Source organism: Schistosoma mansoni, chromosome W (genome assembly GCF_000237925.1).
Source record: "Schistosoma mansoni strain Puerto Rico chromosome W, complete genome".
Lineage (NCBI taxonomy): Eukaryota > Metazoa > Platyhelminthes > Trematoda > Strigeidida > Schistosomatidae > Schistosoma > Schistosoma mansoni.
In genome coordinates, this window is record NC_031502.1 from 19,465,759 (window position 1) to 19,485,441 (window position 19,683).

A 19,683-nucleotide genomic window follows, 5' to 3' on the forward strand; every position below is an offset into this window, starting at 1 on the left:
ATGCTCCTTCAGAATGGGGTAACAGGCGTAAGTAAGTATGTAAACATTTTACAAGTATGTGTAATGAAACTATTCTGTTGTGATGATCCAGTTAAAGTCATGGTATTATTATTCATACTAAAGGGTAGACTTCTATCAAAACTAAATGCTGACAACAGACGTCAAAACAAATAATTTCAATGAGAAACGATGTGTGGTGTACTAATTAATGGGGAAGTAAAGCAGAATAAGCTAGCATTTTTAATATGAGTTAGTACTTTTTAGGAAAGACGAGTTAGTTATGATGTGAGATTATCAATCAACAAAAAACATATGAACTCTTATTACTATATTCAAGAAGTATTCCGACAAGGACATTAACTATATCTACTGATTGTTGGAAAGTCCATAGATGTCTTGGGAGGATATGACATCATCATGAAATCATCATCTACCAAACAAATTCCCTAATTCATTTTACTGAGCTTCATATAGCTAAATTGATGGGAATTTCAGCCAAGGTGAAAAATTATTTTCATTACTTCAAAGGTTAAAGACAACATTCAGTCAAATGGACGCATATTTTTATAGGATATACAATAGTTACAACGCAAAGAAACCATTTGTGACGATGAAGAAATCTATAAACCATATGAAACTATAAACAAGTCTTAATTTTGTTCCTAATGTATTACAAATTATCCTTTCATAACATCTGTTTTCCGATCGACAAAATGTTTGATCCGAGAGTCGCTCTAGGTTATTAAAATAAAACGCTTCTCTCAATGATAAAAACAAAAAAGTACCTTCTCTATTACATCAACACCTTGAGATGATAAATTCATCTACGTAAATGAAAACCAAGTTAAATAACAGAAGACATACAGTAACATCTATATCTTTGAGGATATTTTACAACAATTAGGAGCGTATTCCCATCAGTGTGACTTCCTGTTATCAGCTTGATAATGAGACTAATGGTAATAAATCAATGATTTGCGAACAATTTCAAATTAACTATGTTTCACCTTACCAATCATTATTAAAAGGTTAAAACGAAACCTATTTGTCCCAAAAAGGCACTATCATAAATCTCATGCTGCCATGATGACTTTTATTTCTTATCATTCAGTTGCGTTATCCTTTTATTCATGCTCACTTTTATAAATTGATTTCTTTCATTCTGAAATCACGTTTTGAGTTTTACTCTTACTTTGTTATTCTGATCAATTTTACTGTTATTAAACTTCCCACATCGATCCTCCATTTTTTCCAGAAACTTACCATCATGTAATTTTAAAGTTTTTTCTCTAACATCTTTACATTATCTCTTCACTGTGTAAATACTCAATCACTTGAACGTTTTTTTATAACTTTCCCTAATTTATTGCCGTCACTACTCATCCTTACACAATATTATGTAAAGTATGTACACTGGTTTTAGAATATTATTAATATTGTTTCTAAGTCATAACTATCTGAAAGCATACCACAAAATAAAGGAATTCATGTTAGTTTGCAACGTTCTCCTAATGAACATAATCTGATTCTTTGTATTTTTAATTAAAAACTCTTTTTTTAATTTATATATTACTTGTCAAACTTCCATTTAATGAACTATTATGACTTCCTTTTTTTTTAATTAATGAAGAATCAAACTGAGTATTCATTGTTGTATGAACACCAATGTAGTTGAAATGATAAACATGTGTTCGTCAGTACATTTGTACATACATTTATACTGACTGTATTTTAGAAATTTTATTTCATATTTCTATCCTGTAAACATTAACTGTTTGGTAATGATGCATAGAAATTTACTTATTTTTGAACATATTCATTGGATTCATTTGACTAACATTCATGGGTATAATGCTCTACTACTCAGTATAAGCTTGTTTCTATACGAATTAATTTTAATAAACCTCGTTATAAGGATTTTCTATTATTAATTACTTATGTCTTTTTAAAAGATACTGTTGGAGTAGTTTGATAATTTGCACTCCAACAAGAATTATTATTGTTTAGCTTTTAAGATTTTGAAATATAATTTTACAAGTGTTTATGGTTAGGTGATCAGAAATCTATTCTAATGATTTCCTAATGTTCCATTTGATTATTCAAATAACACATGAAAGATTATGAAATGAAATTACTTGAATGTTTCAAGTCCAATTTTAAAAGTAAAAACATACTCTTGGAAATGAAACTAGTTTCTTTTTTTAAAATTTTTTTATTGAAATATGAGCCAGATCAAGATACTGAAGAACAATACATGAGGAGTGACCATATCGGCTAATATGAAGCCTTCTTTTTCAAACTCGATGGAAAACCTTAATTTCATAGTTTTTTTCTTTAAAAAAATATACTCAAAATCACGTCAGAAACGAGTGAGGAAACTAAGATAACCACTTATTTAGTTGAAATCATGAGTCAATTGAAGCCAGATCACCAAGGAAAACCTATTATGGGACTCCTCAGCAGTGCGCATCCACGATCCCACCTCGCAAGATTCGAACCCAGGACCTATCAGTCTCGCGCGTGAGCACTTAATCTCTAGACCACTGAGCCGGCATCCAACGGTACTAATCTCTAGCTTCAACCAATCCACGAAATTGACAGTTACTATCTCTCAACAGACGTAGTTTGAACTCCACTGGTTACTGCTTCTCACTAGAACTCCAGGAAATACCTCACGAAGCCAGTGGATTCGCACTGCTGTGGAGTCCCACAATAGGACGAAACGGCCGTCCAGTGCTTCCAGCATTTCCATGGTGGTCTAGCTTCAATTTACTCATGATTTCAACTATATGAAATTACTAAAATCTCCACAAAGCCCCCTTCTGATAATAACCACTTATTATTTATATTCACTTCAGTGACCACATGATCTCTTTTGCTTTATTTTTATGCAATTAGTACAGAATATAATCTTATATGAAGTTTTGTATTAAGTCATTATGATACTTTGTTGAAAGTATTCCAAAAGTTTTTTTATTTTGATGACATTATGTTTTACAAATGATTTTTCAATAAAAAAAACATTTTAAAGTTTATATAATAATGATTCTTATTGTTTCAACTCTTATATTTTGAACTTCTTTATAAAGAATAATTAATATTGAATAGTTCATTGATCATTTTAAAATAGATTATAAGAGGTATCATTATTAAAATTTAAGTAGTATATTGAACTAGTCAAGATTGTTGAATGATTCGTTAATACATTAAAGATTAGATAATAGATTTACTTTATCATTTGATTGATATATAATCTCATGAGGATTAAGATCTTGACAGGAAACTGATAAATCTAAATGAATTCTAGATTTTTTTAAAGCTTTTCTAGTAACCACCATTTTAAATCTGCACAGTAACTTGAAAACGAGAGGAAAGGCATGAAATATGGGAAGACGCTTTACTCCAAGGTTCGTTGATGAACAGGAAATCTAGGGTATTTACAGCATTCTAGATGGCCCTGCGTTTCCCGAAAGTTCTGGAACGCTACTAAACATAGTAGCAGGACAGGTAATCACCCGATCAGAAAAGTGACCTTTCACTTTTTAGATGTTTCTGGTAAGCTTCTATTGAATGCTGGTTGGGTAAGATGTATCTCAGAGTTTTCAGGGCCCCTTTTTCCTTTTTTCGAGGACTTTTCTCATTCTCCCCAACAAAAACTACAAATTAGATAATATATTTTTGTGTAAAAGAGAAAATAGACAATGCTTATACTGACGTTTCTCATGGGACAGTAACTGTCTTCTAGGCTGCGCATATTTAGTGGTGCCATCAAGTGTCATAAGATCGCTAACTTGGTTAATGTTGTAGTCTACAAAAACTTTTGGGTTTCTAATATTTTTATTTACTTTAATTATGTATAAAAGACTCCTTTCTTGTAAGGCAAGGAGTTAAAAAAATACAGATGAATTCCTAAAAGTAATTTTTATTTCAGCATGTTTATGATTATTTAAGTACAGATTAATTCTATCCATCTTTTTCCATTAATTTTTAGATGTGTCCTATCGGACCACAGAAAAATATTCTGATTCCATCCAGAGCACAAACTCATCGTTTATGGCTTGCAAATCCGATTTTATCATTGAAGGATATGGCTTTGTTACGATCACTAGGAGGCAATCCTCCATCACAACCTGAGGATGTAAAAATTACAAGTACTGTTCTCTCTTGGCGTAGTGTTATTTTGGACACTACATTATCTGTAAATGAAGGTTCTGGAGAAATTTCATTGGGATCAAAACTGTTCCAGTTTCTACTAGACCTCTGTGATAAGGCTGAGAACGCAGTTTTACACGATAGTGTGGATTTGTTAATAATTTCTGATAGGGCTAGTAGTCGAGATCGGCTTCCCGTTCCAATACTGTTAGCTGTAGGGGCTGTACATCAACGTTTAGTTCGTCGTGAGCTTCGCATGAGGGTTGGAATAATTGCGGAAACGGGTGAATCAAAGTAAGTTTAATCCTTCCAGAAATTACTTTCAGGTAGCATATACTACTTGATTGACATGGATAAACTTTAACTGATTTGCGATCATTATTTCCGTAATTTATACTACACTTTCAATCATTACAAATATTCAGGATAAAGAATATATTTAAGTGATCGAAGTAACAGAATTCTCGAGTGCAAATGTATATCTAGAAGTACTGCTACACACGTCTTCGATAAATTTACATGACATACAAGCAAATCAGTCAAACTTTACTGTGACGTCGTATATCTTGATGTTACTATAACTCGAATAAGATCAGTTTTAAAAGGACTTACTTTATCAACCATTAAAATGAACTGTAATTTTTAGGAGAACCCAAATCTTTAGGAAAACAGTCACTCAGTTACCTGAATCAAAATAACTGAAGTTACCACTCATGGTGTAATAATAACACTTCCACCTTTAAGGTTAGCTCAACCGTCAAGATAACCTTTGGTATCAATCGAATCTCCTTAGTTCCTGAATGATTTAATTTCTGAATTTGTCATTACATTACTGTTGTGTACTTTAGACTGAATAACCAGTAACAAAATTCTCTTAAAAAACTATATTATTTTGTCAGTTATCTTCTGTCGACAAAGAAAAAAGTTGATCATGATACACATAATATTGGCTGAAATGCCTGATGTTTACAATCTGTCTAGTAGACACTAACCAAAGATATTTCATTAAATATTTATGAATTGTCTAAATTGATCTTGCTCTTCATCTCTGAGACAAAGAAATACCGTGTCTAAAATATAAATATTAGCTTCACATTTAATTAAACAAAAACAAACCATTACTAAGACCAGAGATCGACAAAACATAATTTTCATTTATTATTTATTCTATTTCAGAGAAGTTCATCATTTTTGTACACTTATTGGTTTTGGTGCAGATGCAATATGTCCTTACCTAATTTTTGAATCTGTCTCACGTTTGAACTGTGAAGGTCTTCTAACATCAGCTACAGTTGTGAATGAAGAAGAATTATATTCAAGTTTCATAACATCTGTTGAACGTGGTATACTTAAAGTAAGTATAAAAAAGTTCCACATCTTGACTTTTCTTATCCGACTACGTTTTGTTACTTCTATGCCCACAATATAAGTAATAACTTGCTAAACTATGCTACACGTTTGCACTTTTGATAATTAGGTTCAGATTCACTGTGATAAGAGAATTCAAATAAATGTAACTAAAACCAAAGGGATTAAATGAGAATTTATTGAAGCCTCAAAATCAAACAGGCTTGAAAGCGTCGAATTGGTCAAGTCTTTTCAGATCAAATTGTGTGACAGATCAAATATTATTTTAACTCCTAATAATTTGGGTATATTCCCATTCAATTAATACAACTATTCATTCACTCTCTTTTCATCTTGGTAGTCGTATAGCCTAAGTTACGGGTTTGGGATAAACCATTCAAGCCACCTTGTTCCGTCCACTAAATGTCACATACCGTAGTAATTATCGTAATAGCGGTAACCTGGTCAATTATTGACCTTAATAGTCATTATGTGATACTAATTTCATTTATCTCTGCTCAGGTTATGGCTAAAATGGGAATCTCGACATTGCATAGCTACAAGAGTGCACAGATATTTGAAGCTGTTGGCTTAGCACAATCTGTGATTGATATGTGTTTCTGTGGCGCTGTAAGCCGTGTAGGCGGAGCAGATTTCGAAATATTAGCAAGAGAAGTTACCTCACGTCACCGACTAGCCTATCCAGAATGTCAAACACTTTGCACTAAAGTACTTGATAATCTTGGTCAGTTCGGAAATAATCCTGGATTTTATCACTGGAGACTTGGTGGAGAAAATCACATGAACAGCCCAGAGGTGATAGCAAAACTTCAGGTAAGTTCAATACAGAAAGTTTTAATAATCACAGTTACGTACTTTTTGAATCTATTGATGATATGTATTTGACTCACAAAAAAATAACCGAATAACTTGTTTCAGTCAGAGAATACCACGTGCTAACGATAAGTAGGGTATTGACTGGTTGATGTCTAAAGTCCACTTGAATGTTTTGATAAAGTAATTCAATAAAAGAGTACGATTAATTTCCACCAAATGTTAAACATAAATATATATTTTCTAGTTCAAAAGAATGCCTATACTTTTGTGAATGTGGAAATCTGAGTAGTAAATAGACGTTATAGCTCATTATCATTTAGGTTATTTCATATCTGTTACATCAACTGGTTAAGAAATACCCACTTGATAGAGTTTTACGTAACCTGAAGTTTAGTCTGATTTCTGTTGTGATACCAACGTTTTGAAGCAAACAACGTATACGGAATACCATAAGCTGGTATACAGTAAAAGTTTTTATTGAAAGTTAAGTGATGGATTTGACAGCAATTATGGTGAACGGACTTCATTAGTTTGTGTTGTCCAGCTTGTTTCGAATCTTAAGTGTTGAAATAATTTCGACCTCCCTATTTGTTTACTTTACTAATATTTACATCTTTTTTGAAATCCTATCTTGCCAATTGTTTAAAACTGTGGGACTTCGATAACATTTTTAAACTGGCTCTATTATGTAGGCCATTATTTTTCATTCACAACTGTTCATTGTTGGACTGTAACGCTTATTATCTATTAAATTTATATTTGTAGGAAGGTAGAATACTGATTAGTTGTTTGTTTACCATGGTAAGAAGTGGTTGATACAAATTTCTGGGTTATTACACCGAGAGATACAAAACAAAGGTCTACAAACTCAATACAAATCACGAGGATTAACCAGATTATCACTAACTGATTATCGCTACTTTCTACACTAACATGAAGAAACTCCGATCTTAAACTACTTGATATTTAACCAATCGCGATAAACACAGTGTTTCTGACTATAGTATAAATCTTAACCTTATAGTATTAGAGTTACCTGTCAGTCTTAACGGTACTTTATTTACTGCTTTCAGTACAACTTTAGAGAAATAAGGAGTCTCAGTCATTTTTATCAGAGAGTGATTATATCAACTAATGTCTTTATTATTATGTTTAACTTTAGGCTGCATCCCGTAATAATAGCCATGAAGCTTACAACATGTTTGTCCAAGTCGCTGATGAATGTTCGCGTCACTGCACTCTACGTGGACAGCTGGATTTTAATTATTCGGAAAAGCCTTTACCGTTGGACTTAGTGGAATCGGCGGTAGAAATAGTAAAACGTTTTTCTACAGGTTAGTATTTTAAAACTTTCAGCTAGGGACTGGTGATTTCGATGTTTATATACTAAAGAATACCTCACTAGCTACATCACGGAGGTAGATTATTGATAACCTTGTTAGTCACGCGGCATCTCTGTTTTACGACAGAATATTGGGAATAAAACAACTACAAATACGATCGTAAGGACCTAGTAAACAACGTCGTTGAAAGGGATTTTTCCCTTAATCCTCTTACTTACTCAGTGTGCTTTGAGTTTAATCGAATGCTTTCAAAGTTTTCTGTGTTTAGTTGTGTCTCTCTATTACTTATTTTGTCGTTATTTCATAGCAAATAGAAATATTTTTGAATCATATATTCAGTAGAAAAGTGTCTGAAATATTATTTCTATTATGAGAAACAATACCATCTCTCTTTCTAGATAGGCTTCAATATTATACTTCAGTAATGATTGAATTATAAGTAAATAAATAGTGGCAGGATTAAACAAACACTATGTGATCCTGATGTTTTACCATTTGAGCTTCAAGATTACTTTTTGCAAAATCTCGTCTTCAGTTTAAATACTGTCGACTGCTTGCCATCCACTCAAAACTATTACGAAATCAATATGTGCACTAAATTTTAATTATATTTTACAGGTGCAATGAGTTTGGGAAGTATTTCTTCAGAAGCTCATACTGCTTTGGCTAGGGCTATGAATAAACTTGGTGGACGTTCGAACACTGGTGAAGGAGGTGAGCTACCAGAACGTTATAAGAATCCTGAAATATGTTCTGCTATAAAACAGGTAAATTCCGAACAATGAAAGGTTCATTCCTATTACATACTGGCTTCATTTCATATACAGTTTTAATATATCATTAACATCATTGAACGTAACAGTGTAAACCATTACTAATATGACATGATCTCAGCATTTCAATAAGCATTACAGACTTGGATAAAATACTAAGTACTATCTGGTAAACGATTCTTACAGGAGCCTAATTTCAGAATCAAGTTTAATAATTCTGTATTCCCTGGCTGCTGCTTGATTAGGCTCGAGCAACTAACAGCATAGTAAAAGCAGTCATGATTACTTCATTATATAAGTACACCAAATGTCTCACTATGAACCAGTGGTATATGTTAATTACAATTCATTGGACAGTTTTAAATTATTTTTGAGAATGACCTTTAGACAAATGCGACACATACAAAAAGACCTAAGCCAGCGTCTGGTTTATTCTCTCAGTCAACCAACCATGTTTTCCATGGTTGCCATAGTTATTTTCAGATCAATAATAAATAGAATACGAACACTAAAAATATACTAAAGAGGAATAAATAATTTATGTTATGATGTATTATTTTTTCTGGCTTTATCATATACTGAACCAAAAAAGAAATATTATTTAAATGAACTAATAAATACTGACAACCCATTTACATATAATTTAAAAACTGTCTCTTTGGTGTTTTGCTTTATAAAATAATTCTGTAATGTTTTACAATAGTATTGCATTTAACATAATTCGCAGCGATATAACACTTTGACGGTGTTCTTGGACGAAGATATGCAAAATGGACTACCTACCACTACAGTTGTTTAATTAGTGGGGTCTAGTAAAACGCAAACCATTTATTTCTGAACGCAATTAAAAGTACATATAGTTAGTTTAAAGTACCTCTTATTTGGAACCGGTAATATTGATATTATGTATATTAGGCTAAACGATAGCATCGATTACGTGACAAGTTTCAAGTTAATCGACGTCTGTAGAGAACATTGGTCTTCTATCTACATTAACAAGGTGTAGACCAATCTTGTTACTCGAAATCGCTTTTTGAACATAATCTTGAAGAAAATAGAGTTTAAAAGAATCTTTATCCTTGTGTTTCTACAGACATGGTAGGCTAGATTCTGAATGCGTTGTGAGATAGAAGGCATCAATTTTCTATGTTTGACGTGTAATATCGGACTAGAAATTCTCCCTAAAGGGTTTTGTTGATTGCAAGAAAACCATTTGTTGTTAATTTGATGGTAGGATCACCTTTGAGAAGAATCAGTGGAATAAAGTCATGGATCACAGTATTAAATTTCCATAACCTAAATGAACCAGTGATAGCATTTAGGTGTATTTATCATGATATACCTAGTTGGTTTGACATAAAACCACTTATAATCACTGATGATAAAGAAAATAAATGCAGATTTACGATTTTAACATTTCTATTTATAATTTAATTCCTTCTATCGTCCTATTTAAACATAGGTTGCCTCAGGCCGTTTCGGTGTGAACAGTTCATACCTAGCCCATGCTGAAATGCTGCAAATAAAGATGGCCCAAGGTGCTAAACCTGGTGAAGGTGGCGAATTGCCAGGTTATAAAGTTACTGAGGAGATCGCTAACACACGTTATTCAGTGCCTGGTGTGGGTTTGATCAGTCCACCACCACATCATGATATTTATTCCATAGAAGATTTAGCTCAGGTAAATTTTCATATGTATTTATCCGTATGAAGTACATTTAACACATGTCTGTTAAGAAATCTGATGTTAATTCAGAATAATCATTTTACTTGTCGATATTTAGTAGCATGCATAAATCATTGAGCAGCGAAATAGTCGATGACCATAAAGTAATGAAAAATATGACACCTACATATTGCGCAGCATCTTGGAGCCCAAAATACAATCACTTACATCAAGATTTTTACTACAGTTTAGTAAATGTTCAGTAGAATTCCTGAGCGGCTTCATTCTGTTATAGAACGGAGAAAAATAATGATCAATCATTCTCGAAATATCTATAAAAGAAATATCCTATTTTGCAGACTAGTTGTTGAGTGGGCGTTTATATAGAGCTAGAATGTTTGACAATGAGCTTTGAAAAGTAATAGAGTCACCATTTCATTGTGAACTTATCCACTTGTGTATACTACTTTCACTAGTTTCTGTTTGATAGTTTGCTTGTTTATTTAATTTTCAATCCATTTGGAATAGATAACACTTAATACGTCCCACTTTAAGTAAACTTGAAATAATGTAGACACATCTTTGCATAATATGTCACAAGAATGACCAAAGTTTTATAGAAGATAATTTCAGAGAGCATTCCCCTGCTTACGATATACGTTTCATTCTGTTTCCATGTTTTAATTAGTCATAAATATTTTTTACGTATTAACTCGTTATAAAAAGTATATGTAGAAAGCGAAGAATAAGAACTTTGAACAAAAGGTACCTTTGCTTTAATACGAATGATACATTTTACCCAAATTCTTGTAAAGTAGAAATTTGATTAAATTACCCAAAATATACTGAGAAGTATTCTTGCACAAACAATAAAAAGGTTTCCATCTATAATTTGTGAAAGTAGACTTTTATCGAAAAGATTAATAAATGGCTGTTCGAATTTTTTCAAACATAACCTAGATCATTGAAACACATGTACAGTATCTAGTGATGTTTAATTTCGATAAATTAAGGCCACTTTAACTAAGTAATAAAGTGAAGGTTTATTCTTCGAACAGCATTGTGGTTCAGTCAAGCTGAAGATTTCATGGTTTAAAACTAATTCTCGGACTTAAAAATGTACCATGATTTTTAGTCAGTACCGGAGGTTTAATTCCTCTGATTTACTATACTTCAATATTGAACTTCAAAAATGATGGGGATCTTCAACCTGGACAATGAGTAATTCTGGCGGAATAAGCCTACATATTTTTCAACGGATCTGAACAAAGATCACGCCATATTGCAAAATCTATAATTGTTAGAAGGTAATCTAACCCATCGCTTGGTTGACGAAATCTGCAACACGAATTAAAAAGAGTTCTGTTTTCACTGTGGAATGAAAAGATGACTGAATATTCAATAATAAAATGAGATGTTGTACACACGATATACTTTAAATTACATCGTATAAACTTTAACCAGTACCATGAAAATATTTATTTTTCTATACTTGATTATTGAATTTTCACACTACTTTTATTTGCCAAACACTGGTTGAATCCAGCTCATTTATGACTTGAAAGCAGCCAATCCATTCTCTGTGGTTAGCGTGAAACTGGTATCTGAAATTGGAGTCGGTATCGTTGCTGCTGGTGTGGCAAAGGTAAGGAATTAGCTTTTTATTATCATAAACATTTTCCTAAAAATAAAAGGAATTACCTACCATCTATTCTCAGTGTTAGTGACAAGTATTGTAATTGATGGTTTATTATAATAATAACATAATATTATCTATTTTATTTACAACATAATTACTTGCCAGCCTTTATCCAAACTGTGACAGAGTTTCAAACTAACTGATCAGACTTACTTCCTGATAAACAGCACTTCAGTTAGTACTTTTACTGATTTAAAGTAATATAATTACAATACTTTTATTCATTAGTGGCGTGGATTAACAATATTCTAAAGAACTGTTAATGTAATAGACAGCTTATTGATTCACACTATTAAGTTATTTCTATTCACAGTTAGCAAGAAAAGTGAAAACTTACGACAAGACCATACTTGGTCCATTGACTTTGTTACAACTGACGGAATACCTTTTTGTTTCTTTATTGCCATATTGCCAAAAAACATGATTAAGAAATAATACCACTTTCAAAAACTTAAGAAAATAAACTTTTTTATATTGGCACATATTTCACATTAAATTGCTTCTTAGGCTCGCGCATCACATATAACAATTTCTGGTCATGATGGTGGTACTGGTGCTAGTAGTTGGACAGGAATCAAACATGCTGGACTTCCATGGGAATTGGGTATTGCAGAGACTCATCAATCCCTAACCAGTCAACAGGCTCGTTCACGAGTTAAACTGCAGGTTGATGGACAAATACGCACAGGTAGGAATGGTGAACAATCTTTTATAACTGACATGATCTTTTACTATAATGAGGTGTATGCTGTTCACAAATTTTTAACACAATTAGTCTTCAACAAGCTTGACTTACTTAAGCAGTCTATTGGAAATCAGATTTCTGTTAGTTTCTGAATAAGGTAAAATTTAATATGATTGAACTGAACATTTATTTAACCTACTCAGGTTGGCTTATAAAAATTACAATAGTCAAGCGTAGTAATAATGATTTAAACACCAATGATTAATTACTTAGGTTAAGTGGTTTACACAAATCATCTGACAGTGTCATGGGTAGCTGAATTTAATCAACCATGAAGTTTCACCATTAAATTAAACTGCTTATTGCTTTGTTCTTATTTTAATGCTGTAAATTAATTATATTTAGGACAAATATTAAAACCTACCAGATACCTGGATTTTCTTAACATAATTGATCTCCCTATATCCAAAATATTTTACAATTAAATAATTGGAATCATCATCTAAATTAGTCTAACCCGAAATTGGATTTGAATAATTGACCTGCAACATCATATATTTCCATTTATAATACAATTTCAAATAAAGTAATTAATGACCGACTAGATATTATCCTCCCAGATACTAATGAACGTGAGTTCAATTAGTATTTGGCTATGTAAACAGTTTTTACACTAATTATAGACAAAGAAACAATATCATTAAATCGAAAATTGGTTAGCTAATATATTTTTGCAGACCGATTAGTTAAGGAAATCAGATATGGTATCAAGAGATCATTGATTTAACTCTATCTGCGACTTAATGTATCGGTTTTCATTCTCATTCACTACTTACTTGATAAATTTTATTATGTGATGAATATTATTCATTCTATCCCTTGTTCGATATTTACCCTAGGACGAGACGTGGTCATAGCATGCATTCTAGGAGCTGATGAATTCGCAATGTCAACTGCACCACTTATCGTATTAGGTTGCACAATGATGCGTAAATGTCATTTAAATACTTGTCCAGTGGGAATAGCTACACAAGATCCAGTTCTAAGAAAGAAATTTGCTGGTAGCCCAGAACACGTAATCAACTACCTATTTCTTTTGGCTGAAGAAGTTAGACAATACTTAAGTCGTTTGGGTGTGTCTTCATTGAGAGAAATTGTTGGACGTACAGAATATCTGAAGGTAAATTTAACTATATGTGTTCCTACATTCTTTTTGAATATTTTCAAGAATTGAAAGCGCCCTGGTATATCATGTGAATGCTGAGCGCTGCCATTATGTTGAGTAACTCTATTTCGCTGTTTGAAATGGTTGTTTTTTTGAAGAATTATATATATATATATATATATATATATATATATATATATATATAGAGCCATAGTTATATTATAGTATCCAGCTGGTAGGTTTCACAATATAGATTCTGGAATTAAAAGCTGCACAGTGAGTTTTTCGTGTTCCTCCATAACCAAACGAATAATATCAAATATCACGCCTCAAACTGCATAAGCAATTTTCATAAAATGCAGCTAACGACATTTATTTAGTTCCAAATTACTTTCGACATTAAAGCAACGTATTTTAAGTGGCGAATTTATCAAATTGCCAGACATTCATAACCAATAACTACTAAAAACAAAACCCTGGTGACCTTAGTGAACTGGCATTGGACGGCCGTTTCGTCCTATTGCGAGACTCCTCATCAATGCCTCCAGGTTTTCCATGGTGGTCTAGCTTCAACTGACTCGTTATCTCAACTATTAAAATTACTATAATATCCCCAGAACAAGCCTTCTGATAATAGTATATCTCTTTGAAATTACTTTTAGGAAGACTGACTTTAGTTGACTGATTGAAAAACTAACTGAGAACTATAGTTTTTATCATCAGAGTTAAAGCCGTAGATCAGTGTAGTTCCAAATCTTGGTGCTGCAATAAATACTTTCTGAAGCAATATTCACTCTGAAAATCGAGGACTTAAACATATCGAAATGTTGGTAGATATTTTAGCTCGTCCTCCAGAGCTTTGTGGTGCAGAAATTTTGCAATTATGTCTATCCGGAGTATAGTAGCGAATAATGATAAGAAATTGAAGGAGCTGTATAGAAATTACTCAACTAAAATATAATGTACAGTTTTAAAAGTAAAATCGTTTATAGAGAATCTTAAGTTGAATAAATTATAAATTGGTATACCGATTTGGCTGCATACACGTTAACGGACTGGTAGAACAGCTTGATGCTTATGTCGACAAGAATAATTTTATTTATCAGTCGAATAAACCCAAACCTTTGTTCTCTGTTTCTCAATACAGCCTAGAAAGCCTTGTTTAACTGCAAAATCTCAACTAATTGACCTGAGTCGTTTAATGATTAAAACGGAACCAGATGAAGTGCATTATGGTTCATTAAGACAAAGTGATTCAGTGAAAGATTTCCGTGAAAATCCAACAACACTATCATTTGCTGACCTCTTGCCGGCTGATCGTCGTTTAGATATAATAATATTACGCGCCGCTCATAAATTAATCGATGCTCCAGAAAATATAGAACTCAGTCCTTCTGAATCAGTAGTATATGTGACCGAATCAATTAATAATTCAGATCGCACAGTTGGCACTACTCTAAGTTACGCCATTTCAGCCAAATTTGCCGAAAAAGGATTACCACATAATAGACGGATTATGGTAAGTTGTTGTAATGATATAAACCATTAATATAGTTTGAATTTATTATATAATTGTTCTGGATAAGTGTGAAGGTTGTGTCAATATAACCGGTGGAACACCTGTGTTAAGGATATCTATCAAAAGAAACTTTTACCAATTTACCTGCCTTTCAGTATCAGCATACAGTTACAGAATAAGTTGTTTACATTTTCAGAATACAATTTATTACCAAAAAGCACAACCACAGTCAAGTAATAACTTAGTTACATTTTAACGTCCTACTGGAAGGCAATGCCAATAGACTTAAACTACTGATATACTCCAATCATGTAGTGAATAAGATGCACCCTGTTATGACTATGTTCACATAATCATACTGAAATCGCGTTGCATGACCTTGTCATTTGATGAGTGAGTTCATCTTAGAAATAAATTACCGCTTAACCTCTAAAAGTATATACTGAGGTGTACCAAATGAAAATAGTGATAGTGAGGTTTGTGTTTTAAAACTTTATTTCAGTGCATATTTTTTATTTTACTGTTCTATTCATTATAGTGATTAACTCTCGTAAATCTGATTAATTTGAGATGTAGAACCAACGAACATAAGGCGTTTGAGGTTAAAAAAAACGTGAAACTCAATGAATTTGATATTAGTTCTTTCCGTAAATAGATATCTGCTAAAATATCGGATAGTTATTTGTTTATAGTCTTAGATTCTCTAAGGTGTGTTCACTTTTAAGTGCTATGACGATTGAACTAAAGACTCAGAGTTTTCATTAAATACAATTCCTTTTGAACTGTCAGGTAGAAAGCTAAAAACTACATAATAAGATCCAATTTTTATAGATGGTATTGACCAACTGATCTCAGGATCCACAATTCCCTATTAGGATTCTGGAGAAATTAGAAAAATATGTGGATTGTTCTCAGATCGTTTAACTTGAAATTTCACTAGCCAACGGGAGTGTTGTTTAGTCAGATTTTTCGTCGACCATAACTTGGAACTCGAAAACGATTGAGTGGCTGTTCATTAGTCTCTGTTTTCGACTGGCTTTTCGTTTTTTATCGACTTATTCCACGAAAAACTAATTCTTTCGAAAACTGTTTGAATGATACAGTCAAACTTTGACAAAAGATTATCACAGTAAAGAGGTCTTTATCATCGGCTCAAAATGTTCTGTGTTATAAAAGATAAGTATGACAATTGTACAAGTAGTTTAGCACTCTAACATGTTTGTAAAATGGTATATATGTGGATTTGAAAAGCTGTATTCATAGATAGATTCAGCTTCTAGTTTCCTAAGACAATTTTTTTCCATGGCGTTAAGTACTTTGAAGTCATTTTGATCACTGTGTCGCTCTTCATGTAAATCAGTCTGTGTTAAATTTTGAAGAAGTAGTTAGACCAAGTTATTTTCTCTGATGTCGTTCGCCAAAGTTTGCAATCATAAAGATATCTGGTTAATTGAAAAAAGAAAAATTCCGATAATCAATTCTCTGCAAGGGGATTAGAGCTTTTTGCGCGTACACCTGGTTAATGTAGCCTCAATTTATGCCAATCTAATTGAATGCAGCACTCAATAGAGCTTGTTCCAAATGAAAACCCTTCAGTTTGGGTAAAATAGGCTTTAAATATACAGCACGTTATTATGTGGCTAAAACACAGTAGAATAAGTCTAAACTAGAGTTTGGATACGTATGCAAATACTTCGCAATATCTTACCACTCAACTAAACGCGTCGATAAAACATGATTTACGTAGACAAGACAGGTGATAGTCTAATTTCCTGCCAGGTTGAGTCGCATTTTATGACTATTTAATAGTTCATTCTACAGATGGGTGAGCGCAACAGGCTTACCAGTGCTGTGACCATGACGTTGCTACTGCGGAGACCTTTCAGTCTTGTACTTTAGAGAATAAACATGCATCTTTTATGACCAGGTAGCTCTAGGGAGAAAGCATAACCGAGATATTCTCAATGGACTTGGTTTGCCACAAGCATTGTAATCGAAGATTCGCATTCCGTTCTGTTTGAGGTTCGACAGATGACTGTACCTGAATATCAGTATTAATGTTCATAGCATGAATGATTGTCGTCCGGTTTTAACTAGATAACGATCCAAAATGCTTGAACACACAATTTTTGTCCTTTATTTAACAGTGGAATTCTCGAAATACAGTTATTTCACTGGTTTACTTGAACAGTATCGAAAGATATCACAGAATAAGTCAATCTTGTTAGTTGCAGCGGATGGATATGATGAATATAATCCTGAAATAAAACAGAACACCAGTTAACAAAGCATATTGATCAGTAAAATAATTAAGTATATACCGTCATTCGTGCCATTTATTAATAGTGAAAGTATCTGTTAGTTATATTGTGTAATAATTTGACCTAATTAGAAGTACATAATCATGAGGTGAATCATCGCCAATATTTCCCTAAATTATTGCCCACGGAAATACCGAACAACCAAGTCCATCAACTAAGAACAAATGGCTTTTGAAATAACTGTTTTATTTTACCGTTTTTTTATCACAAGTTGTAAACTTTTGATGACATGGGTGAAAATCATTCACAGTATATCAGATACATTTATTTGCTAACTTCCTGCAAATCCTGAGCAACGTTTTGTTCGAAATTTTGCACAACTCTGTTTCATTTACTTCTCTCGATCCGTGCTTACTTTGAGGTTAACCATAATATTATGATTTTCACTTTTTTGCTACACATCATATCAATCTCCATCCTCTTGGTTGATTTACAGTTTGAGCATTACTACGGATACACATTAGTAAGAAATCTCAGGTTGTTTATAACTAACAATTGATGCTAGTTACAAAAAATGTACTTGGATTCGAATTTACGAATATATCACATTCTGTATGGTAAAGAAAAATTGGCGTTGAGGATATCTGATAAATAAAGTTTGAACAACTATGTCAAATAAGTGAATGGGCGATCCACAGTAAAGCTAAAACCCTTGTAAAAGTTCACTATAGAAAATACAAACTATCACTCATAAAATTAGTCGAGTTATGTTTCATCATTTGAACACCGAACCAAATGTCCACCATGTGATCATATTTTAAAAGGCACGTATTGAAGTGGAAAGTAACTCACAAAACTACTAGTTAAGCTCCCTCACCAATCGCATGGGACTCGTGCATATAAGTGAATATATTTCCATCTTCTATATATGTTATTATGAAATATTGTAGACGCCGTATAATTACTAAGTTTTCACTAAATTAGATTTAAGTGATGTGATATCTTTTCAACAAATGAACCTAGAAATCTAAAACAATTAGTCCATTTGACAAATTTGGATAACGCGATAATTCTGATAACTTTTTTCTTTTCATCGCATCATCCAAATGAATGTAGGTAAATGTCAGTGGCAGTGCAGGTCAGAGTTTCGGAGCTTTCCTCGCTCACGGCGTTCATATTCGCCTGGAAGGCGATGGAAATGATTATGTCGGGAAAGGTTTATCAGGTGGAAAAATCACAATCGTTCCACCCAAACATTTATTAGAAGAAGGATTTAAATCAGAAGATAATCTAATTGTCGGTAATGTTTGCTTATATGGTGCCATAGAAGGACGTCTCTTTTTAAGAGGACAGGCAGCTGAACGATTCTGCGTACGCAATTCCGGAGCTACTGTTGTTGTTGAGGGTAGGTTCATCAATTATTTAATCATTCAAGTACTGATTTTAAAAGAGATTTCCAAGATGTTAATTTTTGCTGAAAGTTCTGTTTATGATTTATAACCCTAATGGGTCTGAGTTTCAGTAAAATAAAATAAAATTTTATTCGAAAATACTAGCTCCTAACTTTCATTTGGAATTTTGCTCACGCGAATTCCCAACATTATATTTAGAAAGCTTTTTAACTTTCCCGAAAACATAAGTTTCAGTCATTTTCCGTTGATTTAAGTACATTTTAGCTGTTTTTACAATATACTGACGTATTTCACAACTTTTATACGGGTAAATAAAGCGTATTTAATTCGAAAATTAAGAGCGAGAACATAATCAAGGAGTAAGGCAGATGGTGAAACAGCATAGGATGCTTATGCAATCCACTTCAAAGTACTTGAAGATCATGGGAAGTTTTTTGCCACTGGATATTTGTATGCACATAGAAAAGTTATATAACGACAGAATAAAATTATTTTCCGTTTTTCATGATATACTAATATAATACGATAATACTACGGGTGATCGAGATTTTACTACCACTAGACTTGGTAGTCGAACTAGACGCTATACACACGCTGGATCATATTACATAAGACACAAGATTCACGACTAAAAATAAGGGATCGGCAATACTTTATCCAATAAAGTTACAAGCGGTGAATTACGTATCAAGTAGTCAGTAAGCTGAGTGTGCTGAGTGATCAATCACGTCTTACTTTCACTAGCCATACATCAGTAGAGAATATCTTTTTTGTGAACATGTGAATTACATTTGAATTTACATCTCTTTGATCTTAGTAGTATG

The 19,683-nt window shown here is 32.7% G+C and overlaps 1 protein-coding gene across 1 annotated transcript in view; it reads left to right on the forward strand.

Annotated features, from left to right (window-relative positions):
* Positions 1-3,991: 3,991 nt before the first annotated feature.
* Positions 3,992-19,683, forward strand: part of Smp_128380 (putative glutamate synthase) — a gene marked incomplete at both ends in the record, with an annotated part of 31,688 nt that continues 15,996 nt past the window's right edge. The window contains 11 exons of the mRNA XM_018788890.1: positions 3,992-4,446; positions 5,329-5,506; positions 6,022-6,333; positions 7,499-7,670; positions 8,298-8,446; positions 9,915-10,133; positions 11,665-11,763; positions 12,325-12,505; positions 13,402-13,682; positions 14,815-15,186; positions 18,564-18,852. Of these exons, the coding sequence (XP_018654388.1) occupies positions 3,992-4,446; positions 5,329-5,506; positions 6,022-6,333; positions 7,499-7,670; positions 8,298-8,446; positions 9,915-10,133; positions 11,665-11,763; positions 12,325-12,505; positions 13,402-13,682; positions 14,815-15,186; positions 18,564-18,852 (2,707 nt within the window). The remainder of the gene's footprint in view (positions 4,447-5,328; positions 5,507-6,021; positions 6,334-7,498; positions 7,671-8,297; positions 8,447-9,914; positions 10,134-11,664; positions 11,764-12,324; positions 12,506-13,401; positions 13,683-14,814; positions 15,187-18,563; positions 18,853-19,683) is intronic.